The sequence below is a fragment of the Rhipicephalus microplus genome, chromosome 1 (assembly GCF_043290135.1).
Source record: "Rhipicephalus microplus isolate Deutch F79 chromosome 1, USDA_Rmic, whole genome shotgun sequence".
Lineage (NCBI taxonomy): Eukaryota > Metazoa > Arthropoda > Arachnida > Ixodida > Ixodidae > Rhipicephalus > Rhipicephalus microplus.
The window spans coordinates 170,504,462-170,528,116 of NC_134700.1; the positions used below are offsets into that span (position 1 = coordinate 170,504,462).

General features: G+C 44.0%; 2 protein-coding genes across 2 annotated transcripts in view; one reads left to right on the top strand and one right to left on the bottom strand.

Moving 5' to 3' along the window:
- The window catches only part of LOC119178774 (uncharacterized), a 55,917-nt gene extending 40,348 nt beyond the window's left edge, over positions 1-15,569 (top strand). The window contains exon 12 of the mRNA XM_037430019.2: positions 14,924-15,569. Within this exon, the coding sequence (XP_037285916.2) occupies positions 14,924-15,051 (128 nt within the window). The 3' untranslated portion in view covers positions 15,052-15,569. The remainder of the gene's footprint in view (positions 1-14,923) is intronic.
- On the bottom strand, positions 15,535-22,075 carry LOC119178773 (sugar transporter SWEET1-like). The gene is made up of 6 exons (XM_037430018.2): positions 21,815-22,075; positions 21,517-21,594; positions 21,309-21,432; positions 18,333-18,494; positions 18,139-18,258; positions 15,535-15,675 (listed from the first exon to the last, which is right to left on the bottom strand). Exons 1-6 carry the CDS (start codon positions 21,892-21,894, stop codon positions 15,595-15,597), a joined length of 645 nt encoding a protein of 214 aa, XP_037285915.2. The 5' UTR covers positions 21,895-22,075; the 3' UTR covers positions 15,535-15,594.
- Between the last annotated feature and the right edge of the window lie 1,580 nt (positions 22,076-23,655).

The window sequence follows — 23,655 nt, forward strand, 5'->3', positions numbered from 1 at the left end:
GTCGTACGAGAAAGAAAGAACACAGGCGTGGATCACCGCAGTTAAAGAATAAGTTCTAGCTCTGCCTCTTCTTCCGTTTTGATTGTCTAAATTCATTGCTTGAAATCGTTTGTTTCAACTACCTGAATCAGTACGTAACGCGGCGTCCACACCACGACTGCAGTAATGATTACTTGCTGTCTCCCCGAAATGTGCGAGCACAGTTATGGTTGTAAGTTGAACCAACTTCTTGTGTTTTAATTCCTTGTGTTTGTAAGACATAGCTGTCATTGGATTTTCGCACTTGTATACGTCATAGCGTGGTTAGCGTTATGTTGTTGGTTGCTTTCAACTGAACTCCGCACATTGTCAAAGGCTGCTGCCTGCAATTCATGCATTGGGAGGGCTGCATCATTACGTATTCCAGAACTAACATCTGTGCATTTTTAGCAAACTTTGACATCGTTTTACTGGTTTGTTGTAGTTTTGTCACGTTATTATTTATTTATCACATACTGCGGACCAAGTATGGTCCATGCAGGACCATACTTGGTCATTAGGGTAATAGTTCTACAAGCCGCTAGAGCTAGCTGGCACTTTAATTCATGGATTATAATTCTCACTTTCAGAGATGTGCGGTTTTCTTTCACGTGTGTGCGCGTCATGCTCTGTACAGTGCTTCGAGTGCGCGTTTATATGTGCGCTAATTGCACAACTTCGTCGCGCGCCTAAAATCACATTGTGCCTGAAATTCAGCTCCTATCACACAGTCGATATTCTCATAAAATGAGAGTGCAAGTAGAATGTGAGAACAATAAAAGAGACGGGTAGTTCAACTTGCTTTGCAGCAGTTAAAGGGCCAGTAAACAGGCTCAGACTTTTTTTTTTCTTACGCTCCACAAAGAAGCTTGCCAATTCGTACAGGAGACTGGGGCGATCACCCTTCATTTCGAAAAACAATTTCACCCCTTTTTCGATTGCCTGACCGATCCCCCTCGTACGTGCAGTCTGATGAAAGTTTGCCCACGGGCAATATTACGCATCAGTTAGCTCGTTGATTGATTCTTTGCCCTACGAAATGGCACCTTGGCCCTGCAGTGATGCAGTTTCAGCTGCGCAGTCCGCATTTTCTTTTTTCTGTGCTGCCCCCTGCCGTTTTGTAGAAACCTAGACTCCATGAGAAGCGGTATTGCCAGAACGAAAGCCTCCAAGATGAAGAGGCATTTCACTACATTACCACGAGGGAAAAAATACCCCTCGCTCCTTGCCCGCCCCACTATGACACATGCTCATATAAGGGAAGTCCCACTCCTGCTGTTGGTTGCGAGCCAATGACATATCACGGACATTGTGTCACGTTGCCGAAGTGAGTGGAGCCTTCTCTTTCCTATGGCGGAAATTGGGTGGCGAGCGCGAAAATTTGAAACCGGCTAAAACAGTTGTTCTAACCCCTGTGACTTCCTTAATACAGCATATATTCTCAAAATTCTTGCGGCAGCATATTTCCATTCATTAAACTTTTGGACCTCATCGTTGTTTGCTGGCCCTACAGGCTCGGACTTTTTTTTTACACCCCCCAAACAAGCTTGCGCATCTTTCCTATGCTTGACCAACTTCCTTCCACACGCTCTGACGTCAACTCTGCGATCGGCGACGTGACGCAGCACGCTGCTCGTCGTTTTGTCCTAAACCAGGTCTCAACAAACAGTAATGAAGTAATGAAGTCGCTGATTGCTGAGTTGACGTCACTGCGCGTGGAAGGAGGTTAATCAGGCGTAGGAAAAATGCCTGAGCTTGTTTGGGGGGTGTAAAAAAAAGGCAGAGCCTGTTGACTGGCCCTTTAAAGCAAAGCTAGCTGCCTCATGGCTAAGTTAGCAGGTGATCCTGGAGTCGTACGGAGGACATGACTCTAATCTTATTGAGGCTTTTTAGTGCCATCTTTGTTTCTTTTTTGCATACCGCGCAAGTTTGTTTGCGACGGCGTCTCATACTGCCAGCATGCACATAAAAAAAAACAATCATGTTGCTCATTGCCGACAAGGTGGAAGATAAATCGAATGCGTGGCTTCATTTCGCAGTGTATATAGATTGTTAGGTATCTTTAACTTATCCCGCAGGGGCACCTGCGCAAGTAGGCGTTTGGTGTGTAGCGACACCACGGACCCGAGCTAACGGGGGAGTTTCTACTCCCTCCCACGCCTAGCCGTGCGTGGCTTTGCCGTGTCCGGGGAAAAGGGGATCCTGGGGGTTGAGCCGACGCTGGGTGATTGGACCGTTAAGGCCCCCCGGCAGAGGCAACACACCCCTTTGGCCCTGGCTTCACGTAGACGGCACCCCCGGATTGACCCGCCTGGGGGGAATCGGCAGTCGCCTTTTCCTGTCTCCCCCTCACATCTTCGTCTTTTCTCTTACTTCAAATCTTTCCTGCCCTCTACTCTTTTCCGTTGACTTCCGTGTTTCCTGGCGGCAAGGGTTAACCCTGTGTGGCTATCCTACCTTGGATACACCATATTCGGTTATAGTGGTGGTGTACAGCTGGCGTCTGCAGGTCCTGTGCTTACAGACCCTGCAGCGTCCCCTTGTAGGACTCCATGGTGGGTGGCTGGCGCCGCTGCCGAAAATAAACCTTTTCTTATGGCTTGTTCCTTCCCCCCACTCCCTGATCGCCCTCAGAAAAGAGGGCGCACCGATGAAGTATTCTAGTTTTGTGGTCACCAGATAGTATCCTTTCCACGTTATCCACGCTGACACACCCGACAAATCAGTGAGAACAATTTCACCTTTTCTTGTTTCGAAGTCTTTGACAGAAATCTTTGGCCCAGGATATAAAGCATCGAGACTGGCAAGTGGTGACCTCCTGTTGGAGCTTCGCGACCAGAAACAATATGAGAAACTGCCTAATTTAGTGAAATTTGGAGATACCGAAATAATAGTAACCCCACACCGAACCATGAACACCACCCGTGGTGTTGTTTCAGATGATGACCTGTTAGGGCTGACTGAGGCTGAACTCCTGGAGGGTTTCAGCGAACAGAATGTCATCAACATGAAACGAATTAGGATGAGACGTGATGGTAAAGAAGTCCAGACTAAGCACCTAATACTTACGTTTAATTCAAGTGCACTGCCCGACTCCGTTGAGGCTGGGTACGTCAAGCTTCGAGTGAGGCCTTATATTCCAAACCCTCTATGATGTTTCAAATGCCAGCGGTTCGGCCACAGTTCGCAGAACTGCCGAGGCCGCCTAACTTGCGCAAAATGCAGTGCTGAAGACCACACATCTGATGCCTGTGAAAACTCTCCTCACTGTGCGAACTGTAATGAGGAGCATGCCGCATACTCACGGTCATGCCCATGCTGAAAAAAAGAAAAGGAAATTATCACAATTAAAGTAAAACAAAACATTTCATTCAGGGAGGCACGTAGGCAGGTGTCCTGCCTACCAGAAACTAGCTTTGCCGAAGTGGCGCGTCAGGGGGCAGCGCCACGACGGCCCCCGGCACCTGTGTGGCACACGCGTAGTGAGCCAGCGGTGACGCCATCCGCCCCCTCGGCGGTTGCAGCAAGTGCTGCTCCGCCATCCAAGAAAGACCCACCAACCTCCGGGCTGGGGGCCGCGAAGGTCTCGTCCTTTGAGGCGAGGCCCTCAAAACAAATGCAGCGCTCGCAAGAGCGTGTGTCCAGCGCCTCGCAAGAGGCAATGAACACAACACCGAGCGTGAGGGCGCAGCCAGCGCCTAAGGATCGGCGCGACTCTGTTGACCGATCCAAAAAAAGAAAAATCTCGTGTCACGGCCCCTGGAAAGGGTCCGTGAGCTTACTTTCCATCCTTGAGCACAGAACACAAAACACACCTAAAATGGACTCACAAATACTACAGTGGAATGCCAGAGGCCTATTTAATAACCTAGATGATATCAAAGACTTGCTTAATGACCATCAGCCAAAAGTGTTCTGTGTTCAAGAAACTCATTTAAAGTCGACTCATGTGAATTTCTTAAATCAATATGTGGTTTTTCGTAAAGATCGAAATGGTGGCAATTTCTCTTCTGGAGGTGTGGCCATCATTGCACAAAGAAGCGTAGCATGCCAGCACATTGTGCTACAAAGCTCTCTTGAGGTTGTGGCTGTTCGCGCTATTCTGTTCAACCGTCTTATATCTATCTGCTCGATCTACATAGCCCCTGATGAAACATTCAATAAAACAGAGTACGAAAAGCTTATTGATCAGCTTCCAGAACCATATGTGTTAATTGGAGATATTAATGCTCACAGTTTGCTATGGGGTGATACCAAATGTGATGCGAGAGGTCGTGCAATAGAAAACTTTCTTCTCGCATCTGGAGCCTGCCTGCTCAATAAGGCAGAGCCAACATACTTCAGTACCACACACAATACATATTCATGCATAGATTTAGCTATTGGGTCACCGTCACTCCTACCTTACTTAGATTGGAAAGTTATTAATAATCCATATGGAAGTGACCATTTTCCAACTCTTTTAGCAACAAAACAACGGGATGACCGGCCGTCTTATCCCAAAAAGTGGAACTTTCATGTTGCAAACTGGGTGAAATTCAGAGAGCTATGTACACTACACCTCGAAGAGGTAGACCACTTGGAAGTAGAAGAGATGGCCAACTATATTTCGGAATACGTTCTTACTTGTGCAAGAAAGTGCATACCGCAGTCCAGGAATGATAAGGTTAACGCAAAGCCATGGTGGAATCGGGAGTGTGAAATTGCTAAAAAACGGCAAAACAAAGCATGGAGGGTTTTTCTCGCTACCCAACAGCAGGAAACTTGATAACCTTTAAAAGTTGCAAAGCGAATGGCAGGCGTGTTCGCCGTATAGCCAAACGGGAAAGCTGGACACACTATATATCCTCAATAAACTCCTACACAGACGTCAGCAAGGTTTATAATAGGGTGCATAAACTTAAAGGACAAGGCCCAAATCCCTTCCCTTTGGTGAATGACTGCGGTGATACAATAGAAGAACAGGCAAACGCTCTTGGCGTACACTTCGAGAAAATGTCAAGCTCAGAAAACTATACCACTAAGTTCTTACGCCACAAAAGCATAGCTGAAAGTGTACCTCTGTGCCGGAACAAGCCTCGATCGGACGGATACAATAAACCACTAACAGTATATGAACTGAAGCTCGCCCTTGGTTCCTGTGGAAGTTCTGCTCCTGGTTCTGATACAATTACTTATGAAATGAGAAATCTCTCTGATGAAACCCTGAACTGCCTTTTAGCACTTTACAACAAGATTTTCAGAACCGGCAAAATACCCTCTGCTTGGAAAGAGGCAATAGTATTCCTTAAACAGGGCAAAGATCCCTCTTCGGTAAATAGTTACAGGCCTATCGCCCTCACAAGCTGCCTACTCAAAGTGTTTGAAAAAATAATTAACCGCCGCTTGGTCTATTACTTGGAGTACAATGGCATATTGGACCCGTGCCAGTCTGGTTTCCGTACAGCTAGATCCACAACCGACAATCTTGTCCTCCTCTAGTCGTATATACGTGACGCGTTTGTACACAATCAATACTGTCTGTCTGTTTTCTTCGATCTTGAGAAGTCATATGATACTGCCTGGCGATATGGAATCTTGCAAGATCTACTGTCTTTCGGAATATGTGGCAGGTTGATTACCATCTTAAAAGATTACCTGTCTGAAAGGAAGTTCCGTGTAAGAATAGGTACTGTGTTATCGCGCACATTTCTTCAAGAAAATGGAGTGCCACAGGGAGGAGTATTAAGCTGCACACTATTTATAGTTAAAATGAACTCTCTTCGCTCTGTTATTCCACCTGCGATATCGTACTCTCTATACGTGGACGACATTCAAATTAGTTTCAAATCGTGTAACTTGACTGTATGCGAACGCGAGATACAGTTAGGTGTTAACCGACTTGCAAAATGGGCTGACGAGAATGGTTTTAAGTTTAACACTGACAAGACTACTGGTGTGCTGTTCTCGAGACGACGAGGTGTGCATCCTGACCCCTGCATACTAATGAATAGACAAAACATAGTCATCACGAAAGAACAAAAATTCCTCGGTGTAATTTTTTATTCCAAACTCGCCTTCATCCAGCACATAAAACAGCTGAAGTTAAAATGTCTCAAGACCATGAACCTTTTAAAGATTTTATCGCATCAGTCGTGGGGGACAGACAGGCACTGTCTCATATTTCTGTTTCGAAGCCTGGTTCTATCACGCATAGACTATGGATGCATAGTATATCAGTCAGCTTCAAGGACAGCACTGAAAATGTTGGACCCTGTATACCACCTAGGTATCCGTCTGGCACTTGGTGCCTTCCGTACCAGCCCTATTCAAAGCCTTTATGCAGAATCAGATCAGTGGCCACTAGACTATCAGCGCACGTATCTAGGAGTCAACTATGCAGTTAAAATCATGTCTCTGAAGCAGCACCCATCTAAAACACTTATGAACGATGTGTCTACTACCCAGTTATACCTAAACCGTCCTTCTATCGCCCCACCGTTTCCATTGGCAATAAGACCTGCAGTAGAAAAACTTGCAATTTTCTTCAATGACTTGGCGGAAAGTGACAATGTCGAACACATCCCTCCCTGGCAGCAATGTTCAGTCACTTGTGACTGGTCTTTCAAAGACATCATAAAGGAAAATTGTCTAAGTGCACTTATTGAGCAACATTTCTTGGCCCTTGAACACAAATATCGTTCAACCGCGTTCTTCTCTGATGGCTCAAAATCTCAAACATCTGTATCTTGTGCAGCCTATGGACAAAAGTTCTCGGACACCAGAACCATGCATACACATACCAGCATTTTCACAGCGGAAGCCTATGGTATCCTGCTTATTATACAACACATTAAACAACACAAGATACAAAAGTCTATAGTGTACACAGATTCTTTAAGTGTTGTCAGGGCCCTGTCTTGTGGCAAGTACAGCAAGAACCCTACTTTCAACAAGCTCCTTAACGAAATCTATGCAGCCTACAACTTAAAACTTTCTATTGTTATTTGCTGGGTTCCAGGTCATTCTGGAATTGCGGGCAATGAAATAGTGGACAAGAATGCACAAGAAGCCGCTGGTCGGCAAACCATAGATATAACCTCTGTTCCGGGTGTAGATCTAAAACCTGTTGTACGTAGAGCTCTACGCAACCACTGGCAAGCTGAATGGGACAGAGAAGTCGACAACAAACTCCACCTTGTAAAACCCCAGCTGAGAAAAGTTATCCCCCAAAAACTCAACAGGTTCGCCGAAGTCACTCTAACACGGCTCAGAATAGGCCACACTTATGCCACACATAAACACCTTTTGACAGGCACTGATACACCTACATGTATACACTGTGGAGAGAGTCTAACCGTTGTGCATGTCCTCATACAATGTCCTGTGCTTCACCAAGCATGACTGACCCATTTCAGGGAGCTCTATCGATATCATATCCCACTTCATCCAGCGCTGTTTTTATCACTTGATGCAGTGGTTGACCTTAAGAGACTTCTTCATTATCTTGGGAAAGTGAAATTTTTAACAATGATATCATTCCATCCTAGGCACCAGGCTGCGCTTCAAGTGTGAGGTACCCCCTGCTGCATAAAAAGTATGTCTGAGTCTTCGCAGTTCTTGCTCAGGCAAGGACTTCAGCTGCGAGTGTCTCGGGCCTTGCAGACTAATTTATCAGCACAGACTTCAGCCAACAAAATGAAGGTTTTAGCAAAGTGACATTCCTTTTTTTAAACAAAGTGACATTCTTTTTAATTGTACTGCGTTTTAACTGGTTCGTAGATATTTGTTTTAATTTTTAATCATTTGTTTTAATTTTTAAACTAATAAACGAAATGAAACAACACATGCACTGGCGCTCTTTGGCCTTAGATGCCCTTGCGCCAATAAAACTTAACGTAATAATAATAATATCTTTAACTTATAATAAAATGAAGCTTATCTTGACATAAACCGACGTATACACGGGCAAGTCGTGGACTTCGAAAATGTCTTTTGCGATAAGTTGGGCGAGCTTGTTGTATCTCGTCTGTTCTACATCATAAACTTGATTAACAAACTTTTTTTTGCTGCGATTAGGTTCACTTTTCGAAGGGCCTGTTCAGCTGAAAGATCTTTTTCATGCAGTACATTGCATGGCCCGGCAAGTGCAGCACAAGACCTCTGCACTTGCATTGAAGCGAGTGGCAGTGTGGCGGAGAAAGGAAAACAGACAACCTATATTTCCAGTTTCCATTTTTCTGCCAGAGATGGCACTGCCTGTCCGGAGTCGCAACTCCACTAAGCGTTGCTTTGGCAGCCTATAAAGTGGATGGAAAGATGACCCCCCACCGTAGCTCAGTGGTAGAGCTTCAGATCCATTATACGAAAATCGCTGGTTCAGATGCTGCCGGTGGCAAGTTATCTTTTCGACTACATTTCTTTCTTCACATGTACATTACAATTACTGCTAATACCATCTTCTATACTTCCCTGGCATTGCATTCTGTTAGTTCTCATTAATATTGTGTCTAATAAAGAAAACAAGCCCTTAAAGCTACACTTTCCTTCATTCATAGCAAGGGCTTGTGCTGGCAGGCTTGATGCCTTCAGGTGGTATGCAAGGGATTATTAGTTTAAATGCACATCAATACTATATAAGGTGGACGGAGGAATGACGGCCACCGAAACTCAGTGGTTCAGCGTCAGATGCGTTATTCGGAGCTCACAGGTTTGGATCCTGCCGGTGGCAAGTTATCTTTTTGTTAACTGTTTTTTTCTTCACATTTGCATTACACTTACTTCTAATAGCATCTGCTATACTTCCCCTGGCATTATTTTTGTTAGTTATCACTAAGATTGTGTCACATAAAGAAAATGGGTTCTTCAATTTACCCTTTTCTTAGTTCTGAATGTAGTTAGTTAGTGCTTCTCCTGTGTGTTCTGCACGTTTCGATTTGCTTGCGCTTCTTTGCTTGACATTCCAATTAGTTGCTATCACATTCATTGCTGCACTTTTACGGCAAAGTCTTGACTTTTTTTCTCATGAATATCAACTCAGTCTATATGTGCAGCGTTACATGGAGCAAACATCTAGCTCACATTCCCATTCATTGAAAGCTAATGTGTGTTAACGATGTGACAGCTATCACAGTGTTTACCCATAATAAACACTGTAGAAAGTGCAAAAACAAAGAAAAACTCTTTTCTGTTGACGGCTGCTTAATTCTCTCAACTTTATTTAAGCTTAGAAGCACGGAAGATCGGGCGAGTTTGTAAGACATGAAGGAACAAATTTGAAGCACAAAAAACAAGAACCGAAGAGAAGAGTAGACATGATGAGTGCTACTAGAAATTAAGCTTAGAGGCACAGAAGCTTGGGCGAGTTTGTAAAACATGACTTCATGTCTTACAAACTCGCCCAAGCTTCTGTGCTTCTAAGCTTAATTTCTAGTAGCACTCGTCGTGTCTACTCTTGGGTCCTTGTTTTTTGTGCTTCAAATTTGTTTCTTCATGTCTTAGAATCTCAACTTTAGTAAGTTCGTGCCGTCCTCTAAGCAGTATGTGCTTAGCCCTAAAGTGTTGCTCTTGAACGGCTTTACCCTCGTGTTGATGTGTCAAAAGGAGGAGGATGAAATTTGACTAAAGAGTAGTTTCAGGGGTTTGGAGCTGACCGCCTGTGTACGATGACCTCTTCCGCTCAAGCAACGACTGCTTTTTGCACTTTTTTGTGAGGAATGCATTAGGGTCTCTCATATCGTTTCTGAGGGAACTGGCAGATATTATCTGGGTGGCGAAAACCGCCATTTTCTCAGAAGATGTGACGAGTTTGCTGTGGAATTATTATTGTAACATTTGCATATTGAATCAAGCTCTCCACGTGTGAACATCATTAAGCGATGAGGAGTGGTAAGGGTGTTAGTTTGAGTTCTGCAGAGGATAGTGGCCTGCGCTCTCGTGAGGTTGTGGGTTATATGGGTACATTTTCCTGTCCTCTCTATACAGATTCACTAGTTCCTTGTAGGAGTCTACTAACCATCTCTCTGGATGTGTTTCTTCATCACCGGTGTTCCCCAAGTGGTATGCCCAAACCTTCAGAGTGTGGCAATGGACAGTTCATATGTACGTTGCTCAAGTACGATGCGCCCCTGTACATATTCCATGAATCTCCGATTTGGGAGTCTGGTTCCTAAGAAAGCGCAAACCTGTCTGTCAACCATCTCTCTGGATGTGTTTCTTCATCACCGGTGTTCCCCGAGTGGTATGCCCAAACCTTCAGAGTGTTGCAATGGACAGCTCATATGTACCTTCCTCAAATACGATGCGCCCCTGTACATATTTCATGCTTGCCATAGAGTTTCCTAAATATATACACTAGAGGGAACTCCGGGGCTAGTGTCTATGGCAGCTGCAACGCATGGTGCTTCAGCAAGCATGGGAATTATGTGTAGTACACGGATTTGCCTAGACTTTGTACTTTACAATCTTTTTGGCTTCGCGTGGCCTGAAACTGCTTTGCGCAAAACAACACTCGGCAAATGTTCAGCCGTTGGGCTTCACCACTTTGACCTTTACAATTACCGCATCAAATCGGCTCACGAAGTTCAAGAGGGTTCGTTATTTCCTTCGAAACAACACTGAGACCAGCAGTAAACGAAGCCACAAGTGGCATTCGTCACCTGCAAGTACAAGGTAAATCAGATCAGTGTACTAACCATCATGCCCATGGTTGCTGAACGATCACAGAGCCAGAGTCCCCTTTAGTTAATTTTAGGAAACTCTATGATATCCGCTGAATACAACCCATTTGGAAGTTGAATGGAAAAACTTCGAGAATGCTTCAGCTTTGCCTGTAACCCTTAACTGCTGTTTTTTTTTAATTTCCTGTAAAAAAGTGCCTAATGCTGATTTCGAATCTGATTGTACTAAAAAGTAGCTAGTCGATGTTTAAAAAATATTTTCACCATAAATTTAGTAAAATCAACAGAATAAAGTTTATTTCTGAACAATGCATAGGAAACCAGCTACCTGCTGCTAATGTAATTTAAAAGCCTTATAAAGCAAACAGTTACTGACGCCACATCTTTCTTCACTTGTGTAGGCTAAGCACCCTTAGGGTATTTCACTTGGGAAGCTTCAGAGCTGCGTGGAAAATTTTAAAACCTAACACAAAGCATCTTCACTGGTGGGCACTTGCAATGTTCGCGTGCAAGCTGTCTTCATCATCACCGGAGTAGCTACTCAATCCACCTTCATCGCTGTCTTCACTTCCGGGCACAAGATAAATATCTGCACTCGAATCATCATCACTCAACGAAGATGACGAAAATGAATAGCATTTTTTGTGTGTTTACGGGCGAAGGTACGCATGGGTAACCAGCACCGCACGACGTCTTTTTGTACAAAAATTGCACTCCTGCCACAGGAGAAAACTAAATCTTCAAGCAAATGCTGCCATCTTGCGGATAACATGCAATGTAAGCCGTAAATGCGCGCTTCTCAATCTAGGCGCTAGAGGTGAGTACCTATCCTGCTAGGAGGAGTTCTGCTCATCCAAACCAGTTTGGTGACAGTTTGGGTAGGAGAAGCTCTGCTCGTTCAAAACAGTAAAGGGCTTAATTAAAAGTACAATGCAATAGTGTGACTAGGCCCTGTGCGCATCACCTTCTCAATTGCTAGCCTTGTTTTGCTTCTGAGTGGATGCCTCAACAGTGCCGCAAGAAAACAAATATCTGTGTGCCGTCTCAAGCTGTCCGAGAATGCCTACTACAAGAATATTTGCGAAGTGCCTACTAAACCAAACTTCTTCCTTTTGCGAATCAACAAAGAGCCCGCTAGTGTCTGTAAGGCAACAAGCAAACCTACGCAGCTCCTTGCTGTGTTGATGCTTAAGTGGATGATGAGGATTAAAAATGTCTGAACACTTTTTAATGAGTGGACCTTTCAAACACCGGCTCGTTGTGCAGTTGACGTGTTTTTGATTCTATGCGCAGCTCTGCACCTCTGCCACGCAATATAACATGCGTTAAGTGAGTCTTCCCACTACAGGGCATTTGTGTAGTTTTTTTTTTTCCGATCACTTTCGAGCAATGGTGTGGCTCTGTGGTGGAACACCTGCTTGGCCCGCAGAAAGACCGAGTTGTCTGACTCAAACTGATGATATTGTCACAGGGTCGTGACGTCGACGAAGAAGCAGAGAGTACGTTGAAGATTAAACTGTTTACTTGGGCGAACCTGTGCCCGGTAAACGGAAAGTCGGATCACAGTAGCAGGCTTTCACTGATAGCAGCGAACGGAGCGTCAGTCGTCGATAAAACTGACAAGCAGCGAAGTGCGTCAGCATTTATACACTTGCCGTCGAATGTTCTAGCGCTATGGCTAGCGGTGACGTAGGCTCTATATATCTGTATAGTTCGCGGAGTGGGCGTGATTTCATCGAAATGATCTACTACAGTCCTGAAGTTTCTCGAAGACTGCAGGCGCGGTTTGCGCTGAGAATTACGTAGTGTATTCGGGCGATAACAAAACTTGAGAACAAGAACGTGGCAATATTGTAGTGGTGAATTCGCAAGGCAATGACCAGTGGGACCATCTCTTAGTGCGAAGTGCAAGCGGCGTGCACGAGCTGTGGATGCTGGGCTGTTCAAGCATTTCTGTTCGTACCGGCTGTATGCCTACTACCTGGCGTTGTTATTAAACTCTCTTGCAAAGTGGTGGAGGTGCTGAGTACTGGAAGCAGCTTGTGCGTCGCGTACGTAAACTTCAGGTGGCACGTGAGGTGCGCGGTATGGAGGCCGAAATAAGTAGTCGTGATATTTTGGTGCCTCTGGGTTCAGTGCGAAGCACTGACGACATAGACTTACAATGTGACCTGGAATTCCGGAAAAGTAGCAGATGGGCCGGTTGTCAGCAGTGCGCCAGGGATTTTCGGAGTGCTGCTGTGTAGCTGGAAATGGCACGGTGGACGGTCAAACAGGCTGTGGGGTATGCATTGGCACATGATACGGTGGAATTGCCGCGACGGCCGCATAAGTCAGTGGAGAGGCAGACGTCAGCAATGGCAACACCTCGGGGAGCTGCTCCTGAATAGCCTGTCTGATGGTCATAGGCATTTCGTTGATACTTTGGTGGTCGGCAGATACGAGAGACACGAAAGCCGTCAAGCGACCTCTTCGCGTACATATTCTTTTATCTGCACTACCGAAGTGTTGTCACCACCGACGGTCAGAGGAGCGAGAGAGTCGTCTGCTGTTATCATCCTCCGAACTGATGCACGTTGCTTGCGAAGTTTTTCCAAGCTTTGGCACAAGGTACTTGGGCCCTTCGCCAGCAACATTTGAAAGGCATCATCGCCTATGCCTTTCAAGATATGCCTGATCTTGTCTCGTTCAGTCATCTCAGGGTTCAAGTGCCAGCATAAATCGATGGCATCTTCGATATAGCTTGTGAAGCTTTCGCCCTACCTTTGCGCACGTCTGCGTAGGCACTGTTCGACACGGAGCTTGCACACTGTGGGGCGATCAAACATAGCTGCCAGGGTGGTATTAAAAGCAGCCCAAGTGGCAAATTCAGTACGGTGGTTTGTGAACCACAGGCTGGCGATGTCTTTGAGCTAGATTGGGACATACTCCAGTTTCGAGGAGTCGTCCCACTTGTTGGCGGCGCTCATCTTTTCAAACAGATGCAGCCAGTCTTCCACATCTTGGTCCTCAGTGCCGCTGAAGATCTCATTGGCGTGAAGTGGTAGGCACGATGACTGGTGGAGATTGGGCTGTGACCCATGCAGCACACTCGACACAATTCTGCCATACAACCCTGATTGCTCCAAGTTTAGCGTAGTTTCTGAAATGGCCAAACTTGCCAAAGAGTCGTCAGCTTGCATGCTCATTTACAGCCGACAATTAAGCCCTCCGAAAATATTGTCATGACCGTGATCTTGTCCAGGATACTTTCCCCATTCGTTCTCTCGTGTCGCTCCGACTGCCTTTCCACTCTACTGGACCAAGTTTGCACTGAAGTATAATGGCCCTTAGTGCCTCATTTATTGCACCTCTTCTGTAACCTATGTGATTGAACCGCTCAAGCCGTCCACACACAGACAAGCGCCGTCTTGCTCGTAAGATGGTCCACGTCAGTCCCCTCAAGCCCTGCTATGACCTTTTTGTTCTCTCATCACCTTGAGTCACCAGGATGGCTCATCTTCGTCCACCTGCTATCTATTCGCAAGGCGGTGACCAGTGGGACCATCTCTTACTGCGAAGCGCAAGCGGTGTGCACGAGCTGTAGAGGCTGGGCTGTTCAAGCATTTCTATCTGTACAGACTGTCTGCCTACTACCTAATGTCGTTATTAAACTCCCTTGTAATATTTAATATTTATTTTGTTAGCATTTTGCTCAACTCCTCGCTCATGGACGACGCTGATTTCACGCTTTTAACCCCCATTACCTACGCCAGAATTTCTGCACATTGAGTTTTTATATGGTATCACATTAAAAAGCCTGCATGTTACCTCCATATTCCAAGCATGCAAGTTCACTTTACACCTTAATGGAAATGGGCCTCACTAGCTGTGCTTTTAGTCTTCATGTCATTCACAGTCCTCACTTTCTGTTAGAGAACTGTTGGTGCCGCCACCTACATTCTCGCATTGCCACGAAGCCACCTCGTACGCTGAAATTTGTGCATATTGTGCATGTTGATTTTACTTCCGAATTTTTTTTAGTTTTAATATGCCACTATACTTGTGAAAACTTTGTCATTGTTTCAGTCGCATGGTATTGCAACTTGTAACCTTGCCTTTTGCAGCATTCATGGTCTTATAACATGGAAATGGTAACTCGTTTTAGTCACACACAACTTTTCACTGTTGGAACTGAACAAAGCATGAAATGACCAGTCTTTGCCCGGATGAGTAAAACCTAGCATTAAATGTTTTTTTTTTTATAGGGAAAGACGACAATTGGGACTGGGACGACAGCGATGGCCCTGATGAAGTTGTCGACTTCGTGCCCCCAACACCACCAAGGAAATCGCGGTCCAGCGGTGACGAATCTTATTGCAGCACAACAAAATGATCACCATGGCTAGATTTTTTTTTTTGTACAGAACAAAGATGCACCTCCAGAGTTTCGTGCTCTGGAAAATTTGAAAGGTCACATTAATAGCACCCCACGTGAATGATGTCAGAACTAACACTACTCTTTTGAGGCTTCTTTACTTTGGGCTGCTGCTCATACATCGAGGGAGAGCAGAGATATCTTTTTGCTATACTTTTTGAGAAGATCCTTTCATCCAGCTTGGCTGAAAAATGATGCACATTTTCAGAAGCGTACGTTACCTAAATGATTAGGCTTATGTTAGTGAAATAAGGCAATTTGTGCTGCTTACACCAAATTTTTTTCTCATCACATGCTATGATGACTCTTTGTTTGACAGTTGATTCCATTTGTCATTTGAAGTCGCTCAAGACAGGAGTGTATTTGGTTCGCAACTTGTATTTAAAGGTGCGCACACATTTTGTAAAATACCGAAGTGGACAAAAGAACACGAACACTCTATAATATTGTAAATAAAAAATATATTTGTGCTTTTCTGTAGGCCTTTTTTCCTGCATTCTTTCAATACTGCTTTGCTGAAGGGTAGATCACAAAGAGCGCCAGCTGACAAGCTGTTATCAGGGCACCCATGATGTTTGGTGTCTGCAAGAAAACAAAAGAAATCAGTGAATGTGAAAGTGACGAAAATGTAATGTATGTGGAGGTTCCTCTCAGACATTCTGCGCTCTCATCTGCAGCGATTCTAACATAAAAATGAGTCTGAATTTCACAGCAGCAATCCACGGCGACTTGTAATCACTAATATAACCTTAGTAGCCTTTATCACCTGTTTGCCATGCATTTTCGCTAGGCACCTTCTTTCCACCTAAAATCTTGGTTTTGGTTTTGCTGCATGATTCAAGGGACAGGATGGCAACAGCATTAACTTCTACTAATGTCAGTCTCTTCTCGTGTGTTAGAGAACGCAATATGTTCTAAACGCCTTGTGGCTGGCACGACATGCAATTGGCAGCAGTTTTAATCAGCGATGCCATCTGTTCCACAGCTAGAATGCTGTAGAGAAGGAAAGAAAACTAATCAAGATAGTGTATTCACACATGCCAAGTTTTTCTGATTTCGACCGTTGCTTACACTTGTACAGTTGGCAGAAAAATTTCTTGGAAGTCAAAATTTCCGTGCATTATCTCACCAAATTTACAAAAACTCAATCCAGATGATATGACGAAATTGATGATGAGATGAGTAGAAATTCCTCGGCCGAATTCTACTTGGTCCAACAGACCGAAGTTTGGATGTTCTGGACACTTGTCCATGTGATACGAAATTTGGTACCGAAACCATAGAGCGACAGCTGAAAGTAGCACGGTGGGTGTTTCGGATGTATGTGCACGTTCAGACCACACGCTGTCAGAACAGCAGTTATCATTTGCCACAGTTTCTGTGAACGAAGGTGCGGCCGCTCTTGACACATTCTTGTGCAACAACGAAATCGACAGAACACTGAAGGTGCACGTGCATCCAATGCTTACTCAGTCAAAGCGAGGCCCTTTTTCGAAAGTGCTGTGGACAACAACACAGCTAGCAACAAACGATGTCATTTTGAAGGCATGTGCGCAAGCAGGTGCACGCAAAGTAAAAACTGCACGACTGTTTGTCGCAACTTCCGTGCATGAAATTGTGGTCATGCAACGCGATCATCAATAGCCACTATGAGCTCTGAAAGTATGCGGCTAATGCAGCGGTAGATTAAAGGCAATAAAGCCACAGAAAAGGCACAAAGCGTTAGGAGTTCCTGTCAATCTTATCTCTTGTGACCATGGTGGAACTTCGAGGCACGTTTCTATGGCAGCCCTCTTCACCCTCCCTAATTGGTCCACGTCTGTCCCGAAAGTTTTTTCAACAGAAATAAACATTTTGGGCGTATATAGTGGTCCGAGAACCCATTTTGCAAGTATGTTGATTCAAATATTTTAGCTTTTTCTTGAGATTCATATCACCGGGGTTTGTAGTTTGGAAACTACCTGCGCTGTTAATAAACTATTACAAGACCGCAACGCCGACCGTTTATGCTTAAGCGGCTGTTAGGGACTGCCTCCTCCATCCTTCCGGAGCTTTTTTTAAGAGGGGGGGGGGGGGTAAATTGTGAGCTGCATAGTTACCATCGCTGCCATGTGCCCACACGCACTCCCGCAATCACACTGCAAGTAAGCCGCATGCTCAAAGAAATAAAAAATCGCCATATCCGCAGAGTGAATGATAATGAGTGGGGCAAAGCTTCGAAGGGTTTTATTGGCAAACTGTGAATCATCTGCTGGCCGCGTCTGTCTGTCCATCTAGTGAAAACTTCCAAGTTCCACCATCTCGCATTTTTTCATCATACATCCATCATATACAAGTACTGCCATCCAGCAGTCATTCCAAGGAATAAAACAAACTACATACAGGAAACGAACGACCCACGCCTTAAGGAGCTTCGCCCCTAAAACGAACAGGAAGTGCTCAAGCTCATAGCACACATTGAAAAAGGGACGCATCTTCCGGCCTCTTGTCAATCTCCTTCCTGCGTAGCTTTCAGCATGCTCGTTAGTACTAAAAGTGAGAAAGCGCTTGAAGCGCACAAAAACTCCCTGCGACTCTGCTTGTACTTGGCAGATTCTAAAAAGTTTTGTGGCAGTCCATTCATGAGACAATAAGCTCTTTTAATGAAGCCACTTGATCACTACTTGGAAAAGCGCTGCAGGAAGCCTTTATTAAGGAAGTGGCAGCTTGGTTATTGGCATCCTTATAAGTGTAGGAAGCACGAATTAGGTAAATGAACTTAATCATGAGCTTGTAAAGCCTTAAAATGGTGATCGATGGCTCGGACCAGAAGTTCGAATTGATAAATGCATCTGTGCGTGAAACTGTCTTGCACTTATTACTTTCAGAGAATTAAGTGCAGGCACTTCACAGCGACATTAGCTACAACCTTTGGAACTTAAAATGCTACGAAATCTGCTTATACTGAAGACCAGGCAGCAAGGCCAAATACTACCAACCATAATGGCCAGACAGCTGATCTGAATGAAGTTCCGAGACAAAAAAAAAAAGTAGCATGCTACTCACATAAATGAATGCATCTTGACAGATGAAGCCATACAGTGTCCACAAGGTCGACACAACAAATGCGGACAGGATCAGCGGGAATGGGAGAGTTTCAACACTTTGCGTCCGGACCACGTGAAGCTGCAGTGTCAAAAGAATGCTTCAGAAAAGTAGTCTAAAGGCTAAGCAACAGATGCATGCCTAAACCTACTCACCAGGCTAGACAGGGGTGATGCGAAGAACAAAAATGCCGCAATACAGCCCATCATCCCCAGGATGGACAGTGCAACATCTTTGTCGGTGATGAAATAAGTGACCTCATAATAGACTCCGGCCAGCATAAAAAGAAGAACAAGAATCTTCCAGTTCAAGGTGCCCTGTTGATGAGAGCAGCCAAAAAAGAAAAAAAAACGGGCAATCTCGATTATTGACCACACTGAATATATATAGCTGGAACAATGCCTGAAAATTGCAATCATGGGTCACAAACGACTGTAAAAAAATCACAGCATATCCATGAGGTAAATGATGAGTGAGGCAAAGCTGACAGACGGACGGACAGATTAACTGATGGACGCTTCGCCCGACTCATCATCATTCTCTAAGTGAATATGCTGTGACACCGTTTTTATTAACATGCAATGCAACGCAACTGGCTACTACGACGACACGGGACATAGGACCCATGGCGTAAGGAGCTTCACCCCTAAAAAATCAACGCAGGGTGGCAACACGTGCGTTTTAAAAGCAACAAAAGAGCCAACAATATTGTTCTGAAAGTTGTGCTCGTAGAAAAATCCCGAACATTACTGCCATTGGTTCTTTCTGATAGCTCCTGCTGTCAGCTGATAACACTGGTGCAGTTTTAAATGATAAGAAACACACAGCTCACGAAAGATGCATAGTTTAAGAAAAGCAGCGCAGTTTTGTACACAATTCAAAATAAACGCCAATCGATCCAAACACCCACCTGAGGGCTGCAAGTAGACCCACTATATAATATATATATTCTTTAGTTATTAATACAATGTTTCTTTCATTTAGCTAAGAACAACTGTCACAGCAAACTGGCAGAACGAAGAAGTTGTGAGCACACATTAAATGTTTTCAACTGGTGGTTCTGATCACAGCCTTATTTCAGAAAAGAAAAACTTGTAGTGGGCCCCTGAATTGACTTAGAATTAAGTTATACACCACCTACAGTTCCCGAGCAAGAAGAAAAGGAAAGTCCACCATTGTTATCGCACTTTGCTTGCACTGATTGTGGCTGTTGCAGTTGGGGATCGAAACTGCAACTCCATGCTTAGTGGTGAAACGTCGCAGCCACAGAGCTACCATAGCAGGTAAGGATATCAAGCCTTCTGAATAACATTTTTTACTGCAATACAAAATTTTTATATATTGCCATCATGTGTCAGACATTGTTAGCATGAAAAATTGAGTTACATAATCGACTAAATAAGCGAAACTCGCTTCACAACTTTTTCATTAATTTAAATACCCTGCATCCTAGCATTTCAATGTCCTATTCACATAAATAAGGCTTTTTTTTTTATTAGCTCAATACTGGATAAGGAAGCTTTTAATAGCCATTGAACATTTGAGATGACAGTCCGGAACCTTGCGTGCAAGTACATTAGCAGCTTCATGTCGAAGTCATCATATGTTAGAAGCTTTCGTTTTATTTTATTTTACGTACGTATTCTCTCATCTAGAGCTTGTCTGTTTCTCTTTAGCTAGGATTTTGGGCAAGGGCTTTTCGTTAGCTAGCTTAATTCTGACACTGTTGTAATTTAGCAATATAGTAGCACTAGGTGACACATTCCTGCTTCCTTGCTTCCATAGTGACGGCTGCAAAATTGTGTCAGCAACACAAGGCGCATGGGGTGGCAATATTGAATAACTTTGAACACACTCAATGAGTGCCACAAGTTAACGGCCTAGGAAGAAATATTTTTCATGCATCATCATCAATACTATGTTATTCCTTGAGAAGCCCCTTTTACCTACTCTTGGAAGATTGTATATTATTTCAGCATAAGGTAGTCGTACACAAATATCTTTTTGGGAACCTAGAATACCACTCAAAGTATTTATATAAAAAAATAGTCGGGAATACAATCTGTACGAGAACAATAAAGACAAATAGTCTGGAATACACTCCTATTTGGCAACACTTGTTTTTCTGCTCCCATCTGTGTCCAGTCATTTAACAACCCAAAATGCAAGTGTATAAAAACTGGTGCAGCAAGACCAACAGAAATGGCAGAAAGGACACATAACCGATATTAGCACAAATGAGAGTTAAATGTGTCAAGTCTTTAATTTTCTTTTTGACAGAAGTGGAAAGATTGAAGACTTCTATTACAGAACTTTGGGATGTTACACAAAAAATCGTCATTGTTGCAACATCATTAGAACATAACTTGTTCACACCAGTGATAACAGAAAAAGGTGTGGAGTGCACTCTTTATACGTTGGTACAGTAGAGTCGGTTGTAGATGACACATTCGATTTTGATGCATCTAGTTTACGTGCTATATACTGGAAATCTGTTGCATGTTTGCTTCTGGTCTGTTATAAGTGGCACTTTTATGGAGCAAAGGAACAGCTTGCCAGGTTCTTATGTTTTTAGACTTTTATGTCAGTTCTGTGTGTTTATGGAGTGTAAGATTAAGTGATGAGTATACTAAGTGGGACGTAACCGCAGGCAGGGTCAGTTTTTCACCTGTGGTGTTGTCCATGACCATAAGCATGAGAACAAGCACATACCTTAAGATGCACAAGATGATAAAATGCCACGACAGGATGCTAAAGCTCTGCAATGTCTCTCACACAGGCAAGGCAGAAAGTTGAAATTTATCTTTGGTTGAGTAGCACGAATGAAAGAGTTCACACTATGGACGTCATACGATCAGACAGACATCATGTAGGTATACGCGCATGATCCCTGCAGTTCATAATATTCTAACGTATTAAACAACCTGCTATCACATAATAAGGAATGGCACTGTTGTAAGTACTCCTGAACTTGAATACCTCGGGCTTCTTTTTTAACCTGTACCAAAGTACACAGGCTGTCTTTTTTGTTTATGACCCACAAAATAATTTTTCAGGCGAACTTGCCGCGGCAATAACAGCAAAAAACTAGACACCATGTGGTGGGAAATGTAGTAGAACTTCCTACTCACTTTGACTTTTGTGTACGAGTAGAAATAGCACAGGAACATCATCTGCAGCAGAAATCCAATGGAGTTCACCCACACCAATATGTTGTCTCCTTTCATAACACCGTACTCGAACCAGAGGAACGTGCTAGAGAATATCAAGAGAGTGAGAAGAAGAAAACTGTCAAACAGTACCGCTTTCGAACTGCCACGTCAAAGTATACACACTTACGCAAGCATGCCAGCCAAGAAAGGCAGCGGGGAAAGATCATGGGTCCCGCCTTTCTCGCGAACTTTTCTGCATATTTGTCTGAAACGAAAACGGCAAGAGGCACGCCTTCGGTGATCACAACAGCAGCAAATCGCGCCGTACAACTATTTATTCGACTCGCTGACATATCTCTCGTTCGGACTTTATCGTTGCACGTAAAGCGCAGCGCAGGCGCGAGTTCGCAACCCGTCGCTCGTCAACAGGTGTCTTACACGATCACGGGATTTTTTTTTATGAGCCAGTAAATTGAGCCACTCACATTCCGCTTGCGTAGTTGACTATGGTGAAGACGAGCGCCAGGTCTCCTACAATCGTTTTGGCCGCTTCCGTCGAATACATGGTGCAGCAAAAATGCTATGCTCATTCACGTCTCTCGATGATGCGCTGAGCCGACAGTCGTAAGTCATCTCCAAGGGGCGAATACGAAAAGGTACATATCCGAGGCGCTGGAACGGAAAGCAGAAACTCCCGGCGAAACAACAAGCGAACGAAACCAACAATCGAAACAAAAACGCAAAAAAAGAAACTGCATGCGTCAGTGTTGCCAGTTGAAGTACAGAGAGTCGCGATTGCAACGCCAGTTTTCAGACGCGGTAAAGGCCAATAAAACAGAAAATCAAAACTAGTTTGCCAGAGATAACTATATTTTGATTTTTTTTTACGGAAATGTCAAAAAGTCGTACTGATGTTGTGCGTGACTGTTGGTGAAGAATGCGCGCAAAATTCAAGAAGCTTAGCAAAGAAGCGTGAGAATTGAGGCTTAGAACATGAGTAACTGCACTTACAACAATCCGACATCTGTACTAAGGCATAGAGTGAAAAAGAAAAGAAAAAAAAATGATAATTCATATGACTCTAGAACATTGTGTGCCTTTTCATACGGCGTGTTAAAAGTTGCATGCCTCCCCTCTTTCCCTTTCCATTCAGTACTTTGCACGCATTGCAATTCAGTTTTATAGCTCCACTGCATTTATAGGAGAAAACATGATTAAAAAGAAAATGACAATGAAGCGGCAGTAGTTAATCGCAGCTTGACGAACACATGTTAGGAGGGTAAGAGGGTTTGACGAATATGTCTAGCTGGCAGTGGCGTAACTAGGTAAGACGGTGCTCGAGGCAAATATATTTCCGCACACCTCAGGATGGTCATGGCAGTGATTCTTTTGTTTTATTGACATGGTTTTGTATGCAAAAAATCTATTTGACTGTTTTGGACAAGCGAACGATTGATTGATTGATTGATTGATTGATTGATTGATTGATTGATTGATTGATTGATTGATTGATTGATTGATTGATTGTTGGCTGCTGTGGACTAAATCCGTCTTGTCACGCATCGTACCACACACCGAAATTCCACAATGTTGAAGAAAATGTGACAGAACAAAAGAACCTTGTCGGTCACTTGTCTCGCCGACTTTACACGAAACATTTCAATTTAGTAAATTACATACACCCACACCAAATAGAACGCGAAGTATGTATGTAAACGGTTCTGGTCGTTTTTGGCTATATAACCATAAAAATTATTGTTCCAAATTCTTTATTGCATTCATCAAATCTGCATATTATGCCTACTGTATTTTTATTAATGCTAATGATGCGTTCAAAATTTCGTTCCGACAAATCCTGTTGTCGCATATTATAATGCTTTTTGCGACGCCAGTCCTAATTTTGGTCATGAACAATGGTTGTAAAAAAACTTGTTTTATTCTTCTTTTTGGGAATCGGTATAATACGGAAGTGAAACGTGTCCCCGAAGAGGTAGTTCAGCATTTATAGTACATTGTTTCGCCGCAGGGGAGAAACAGTGAATGCTGCAGTAACAAATTGCAATGTCACGCGACGAACGATAAACTGCTCCAAATTTGCGGCGCAACCCTCAAGCAGAATGCACGCACGAAACGAGCACGCACAGGACGAGCGCGGGCAAACAACTTTCACAATTTTTAGTTTATGTGTGAGTGTCGGCAGCGCGCTGCTTACGGAAATGCGGCCGCGGCAGCGAACAAATTGACGTTCGTGCTCTCTTTAACTACTGTAACTTCAAAGCAAACTTGCGGTAAAAGCACAAGAATCCCGCGATTAGCGCGCGTGAGA